General features: G+C 47.6%; 1 protein-coding gene across 1 annotated transcript; it reads right to left on the bottom strand.

The window, feature by feature from the left end:
- Positions 1-687: 687 nt before the first annotated feature.
- LOC135592605 (WRKY transcription factor 71-like) lies at positions 688-2,672 on the bottom strand. The gene is made up of 3 exons (XM_065082157.1): positions 2,147-2,672; positions 1,712-1,852; positions 688-1,604 (listed from the first exon to the last, which is right to left on the bottom strand). Exons 1-3 carry the CDS (start codon positions 2,575-2,577, stop codon positions 1,253-1,255), a joined length of 924 nt encoding a protein of 307 aa, XP_064938229.1. The 5' UTR covers positions 2,578-2,672; the 3' UTR covers positions 688-1,252.
- Between the last annotated feature and the right edge of the window lie 2,299 nt (positions 2,673-4,971).

Here is a 4,971-nt window from a genome sequence, read left to right as displayed (position 1 = left end):
CCCGCCGGCCTTCATGACCGTGGCTGCAATCCCTTCTTTCTTACCTCTGCACAAAAGAAGGGTCGATTCCTTTTGTGAATGCGCACGGCTCTCGTGCATATCATCATCTTTTAAGATCATTTAAATGGCCTAATCTTTCTTCTCTAATCGCTACATCATATGAGAAAGAATAATTGAATTGATTCGTAAGATTATACTGAGTTAGTACTAATTAATGAATGATCCAACACTCACTAACATAATAGATTAATTATCTCATCTCATAAATTAAGTCAAATAGGGATACTATGATTCGTTTTTTAGCTCAAGTAAGTAAGGTCCATATTTCCCGGAATCCATTTCATTTGGACTCCCTTAGATCCTGGGAATCATCCATCTCACAGACCACCACCTCCACCGTCCTCAACAGTATTCCTAAACCCTAAAACAAGGAATTCTACGTAGCAGCATTAGCTAAGTGTTGTCATCATTTTCACCATCCTCACTATATTAACATCGAAGAATACATACTATCATCATCAAAAGTCAATCACAAATATCATAAGATAGCCATTATTTACTTAGTAATGGAGCGTACCAATTCATGGAGTACGTCGGTAGCAAATTCACAAACAGAAAACGAATGGAGAAGTTGTAGAAAATGCTTTCCACTCATTCCACCTCACTTCACAGAAGGATTCCTCATCATGGTAAAAATCTATAAGCTTTTAAGCTTAGTATCATCGGAGTGAAGGATATGATTACATATACCGAACAAACAAAGAGGATGAGCATCGCAGAGAGAGTGACATTGCCCACTGTCCTCTTGGATCATAAAGAAGGCATGGAGGCATAGAGGGATTGCGTTGTACTTGCATCTCTCCAAATTCTCCCCCCCCCCCCCCCCCTTCAATAACGACTCACCCTTTCTGCATTAACTCCAGCTACCAATCTAGAGCAAGACCAGCCATGATAAGCCCTAGTCCTTCCCCTCTCCATTCCCCTCACTCCCCCATTTAAGATAGCGGGACCAAAACCTTGGATTTCTCATGCCACAATCCTTGTCCTCCCCCCACCGCCATCCCCGAGCCTACCACTCTCGGCATTCAATGCCCATCTCCGATCCCTCGACCTCCTTCCATGGAGATTTGACTTCCGGCAGCAACGACAACTGCTCTCCACATGGAGTTATCATATCTCTATGTCGTAGATTACACAGCGTTCTTATACTTGGCTACACGTACAAGGAAGAGCGGCAGAGGTACGGAGCTTCTCAGCGTTGGCTACCGTGGGTGAAAGAGGGCACGATGTCTTGCAGGAGGCCATGGTCGGGGACGTGAAGCTGAGGCAGAAGAGGTGGGAGGCCTGCATGATACGTGTTAGGGTTTGTGTATCCCGCCGAGCTGCTGCTGCGGGAGACCTGTTGCAGCAGTAGGCTACGGCGAAGGTTCGTCGTCGGCGAGGGTGATAACATGTGCCCGCCGCCGCCGCCGCCGCGAAGGCTCGCAGGACTGTGATGAGTGTGCTGCCCTTCGTAGGTGGTGATCACGGTCGTGGGATCCTGACATGATCTCTCCACCCTCTTCTTCACGTTGCACTTCTGAGCCGTGCAACGGTAGTAGCTTCTGAGGTGGTCGATGCAAATATTAGTGAGCGCAGAGAGGATGCGTCAATGCATCACCCAAGGAAATGGGAAAAGAAGGTGTGCGATTCGATTAGATAGATGACTCGCCTTGGATAAGGGCTGTTCTTCACTGCCTTCTGGCCGTACTTCCTCCATCGATAGCCATCCTCGAGGTGATCCACCTCGCTCTTGGTCATGAAAGCAAACCGGGGACCCCTTTGTCTCTCGCCTTTCTTCCTCGGCTTGTTCCTGCACCACCATTTCCCAGGAAACATGACCGTCAGAGCTTGTTCCTATCTGAGACTACTTCAGCTTGGATATGTTTTTGTTAGGGGAAGAGAGAGCCCTAGAGCTAGGCTACGAGTTGTGACCCTACAAGAATGTGAATCCAAAGCCAAATCTAACTCGGTCAAAAGAAGAGCACAAAAGATCTAACTTGCGGGCGAACTATTCTTCCGCCACGCACCAAATTAAACGGCATCAAGAACAAGAAAACAAAAGAAAGCAACCAAAGAAATCGAGGAAGGAGTGGTGGAAACCCACGCTTTCTTGGTCTTGTCACGCCCTTCTCCGTCCTGCGGTGCATGCTTCTCCTCTTCCTGCACCTCCTGCTTCGGCTGATCCACCTTGCAGGGCCTCCAGTCCTCGTCGCCGGCAGCCTCCGTCGACGACGAAGACGCCGAGAAGTAGGGCGTCACCGGAGTCATGCCGTCGCCCCCCCCGGCCGCAGCGTTCTTACCGCCATCACCACCCACCACCGGATCGCACGGCTGCGAGCGTGGGGCGTCGAAGCCTTGAACCACCAAGCTGCCGTCCGTCGTCGATCCATGCAGGTAGTCACCGAAGCTCATGAATGGGGGTGCCGTCTGCGGATCGAAACCCTGTAAACCGTCGGGCTTCTGGGAGAAGACCGAGAACAGATCGTCGTGGAAGGGGAAGTCATGGCGGTAAGGCTCGCTACTCTCTCCCGACATCGAGAGAGTAGCTAGGGAGAGAAGGGTGTAGATAAAAGAGTAAGAGAGGATGGCTCGAAAGGGAGGAAGAAAGAGTGCGGCCTCAGTCTTCCTCCTCTTTTCTACGGTTTTCGAGCACCTCTTCTTATCATTTAATTTTAATTTTAATTATATATATATATATTTCTTTTTTTTAATGGGAGATTCGGCAAGCACCGGCTACAGTCGGTCACTTGGGTCGGGGGACAGGGAAACGGCGGTCGATCCTTTAACCCTTTGCCCTCCCCTCCGCGAAGGTTCGTTTTGGGGAGGGGGTCGGGAGGGGCACCGGCGTTTGACCATTACACCGGCACGTGGGAGACCGGACTCGTAGATCCCGAAGCTGACGACCCTGTTGACGTCACCTGCTCCCCTCGCACGTGTGAGTCTCTCGGTGGGAGGCGCGCCATCGTCCCTCCGATCTTGATCGGACGTCGGAGCGCTCCAACTCTCTTCCGCGACGTGTGAACACGGCGTTCACGTGCCCAAAGGTGATCGGCCGACCACAGTGCGTATCTAAAAAAAATAAGTTTCCCTGCTCGGGTACCAACCGTGTACCCGCCTCGTTATTAGTCTAGAAACATGGAGCCGGACGGCATTGAGGACAGGAGCGGCGGGTAAAACTTGAGGGTAGGTGCAGTCCGGCACTGGATATTTTTTCGACAAGCCGCAAAAAGTGGAGCCGCGTGGGACGTAATTTATGGAGTGGGGCGATGTGAGATGGGGACACGCGAGCTTGTTTAGTCCATCCGAATTGCGACATCGCACCAACAAAATCTTTGATGGATATGTGCTTTGTTCTGCCATTTGTTGGTCCGCTTTACAGCGATCGTGCCGTGAAGCTACTCGCAAAAAATGATCAACGACTTCGTTTTCATGCATACCTACACGTATAATGTGGTTTACAAAGATCGACCGATGTCTACTGAGGTTTGTGTATTAGAGAGAGAGAGAGAAAGGGAGGCAATGAGACTAGTCGTCTTTGGTGAAACTGCAATGAAGAAAAACCTGAAGTCAAATTTCTGGATCTGAAAAACTACATAAAACAACTGTCAAGCTTCTTCTCGGATGAGGATATGTACTCTTGCCTTTAATATTTCGTAGATCTGACCAAAAAAGTCAACTCAATCCCTTGTCTTCTCTTATACCTTAAAACCATCTGTCTGCCTCTGCACCATTTAGTATTGGAGTACAGAACAAAGAACACGCGATAACAAAGCAGAAATATAAGAATCTGCCTACTGCCAAGACTCTGCTACCTATGCCTAGGTTCGACTTTGTAGAAGAAAAGGTTAATCTGGCGGTCTGAGATCTCGTCTTACGGATTGTATAATTACTTCCATCCTGTTTCGATATGAATCCCATGACAAGAACCTGTCACCTGCTCCATGGTTGGGAACGCATAGTGCAATGCGTTCGGATAACTCGTCGCTGTTATCTTCCTCTTCCTCAAGATGTCACAGGGTGGGTTTATATTTGTATGTTACATGGACACTACCTGCAGTGCTTTTATACACATAAAGGACAGCGTGGAAATGGAGGAGGAACCTTGAAGTGCATGGGGCGGTTGCTTGAGCTCTACGACTGTCTCCCTCCCTCTTTCTCGCCGCAAAGGAAAAGGTTAGGAGAGATGAGAAAGGGAGAGAGGGTTGCAGTCGCGGGATGCTGACGGCATGGTGTCGGGTGGATTTGGTGTTGGGTGGGGCCGACGACCCCACCGACGGCGAAGAGGCGGAGACGCCTTTGTGCGGCCTGGCGTGCTGCAGCTCGCCGACATGTCCGGGGACCGCCGCTGTTATTTGGCAGAAATCCAACACTGACATGTATATATTGGAAACAGTGGGGGATGGTGGGCAACGACAATTACTGATACAGTATGAGACAAGGAACACTAAACACTAAATACTCTATATTACTCTTATCTTTTTCTTTCTCTTTTTCTATCTCTATCTATAAATGCATTTCATGACAGAGGGATGAACAACTCCAAAGTTCAGAACTAGACCGAGAACTTCTAAATTAACTAAAAACTCTTACATCATTTGCTTAGCTAATCACAAAGCTTGATTTAAGATTCTAACCGTTTTAATGTTAAAGGATTATCTTATATATCAACTTAAGCTTTGAAATGAGACAACACTAATCCTCTGATTAGTTTATATTTCCCATGTCAGATTAAGTTTAATCTACCTCCCTCGTATGAGGGAAGTATTAAGATATATCGTCTTTAAGATTTTAGATAGAACAGCACCCATCAAAAATTTAAAATTCAAGTTCATATATATCTCAAAATCAAATTTTACGAACCGTAAGCTAAAAAAAAAGATACATTTTTTTTTTTTTTGGGTTTGATGAAAAGAAAGAAAGAACTGCCAA

This window comes from Musa acuminata, chromosome BXJ1-9 (assembly GCF_036884655.1).
Source record: "Musa acuminata AAA Group cultivar baxijiao chromosome BXJ1-9, Cavendish_Baxijiao_AAA, whole genome shotgun sequence".
NCBI lineage: Eukaryota > Viridiplantae > Streptophyta > Magnoliopsida > Zingiberales > Musaceae > Musa > Musa acuminata.
Note: the sequence above shows the minus strand (reverse complement) of the source record. Positions and strands in the feature narration are given on the sequence as shown.

Bases quoted from the DNA above. Each gene is read 5' to 3' on its own strand.
- LOC135592605 (XM_065082157.1), bottom strand. From the start codon at position 2,577: ATGTCGGGAGAGAGTAGCGAGCCTTACCGCCATGACTTCCCCTTCCAC. The intron at 1,853-2,146 runs GTGGGTTTCCAC...ATGGTGGTGCAG, and splicing joins CGTGACAAGACCAAGAAAGC to GAACAAGCCGAGGAAGAAAG. The intron at 1,605-1,711 runs GCGAGTCATCTA...CGACCACCTCAG, and splicing joins AAGAACAGCCCTTATCCAAG to AAGCTACTACCGTTGCACGG.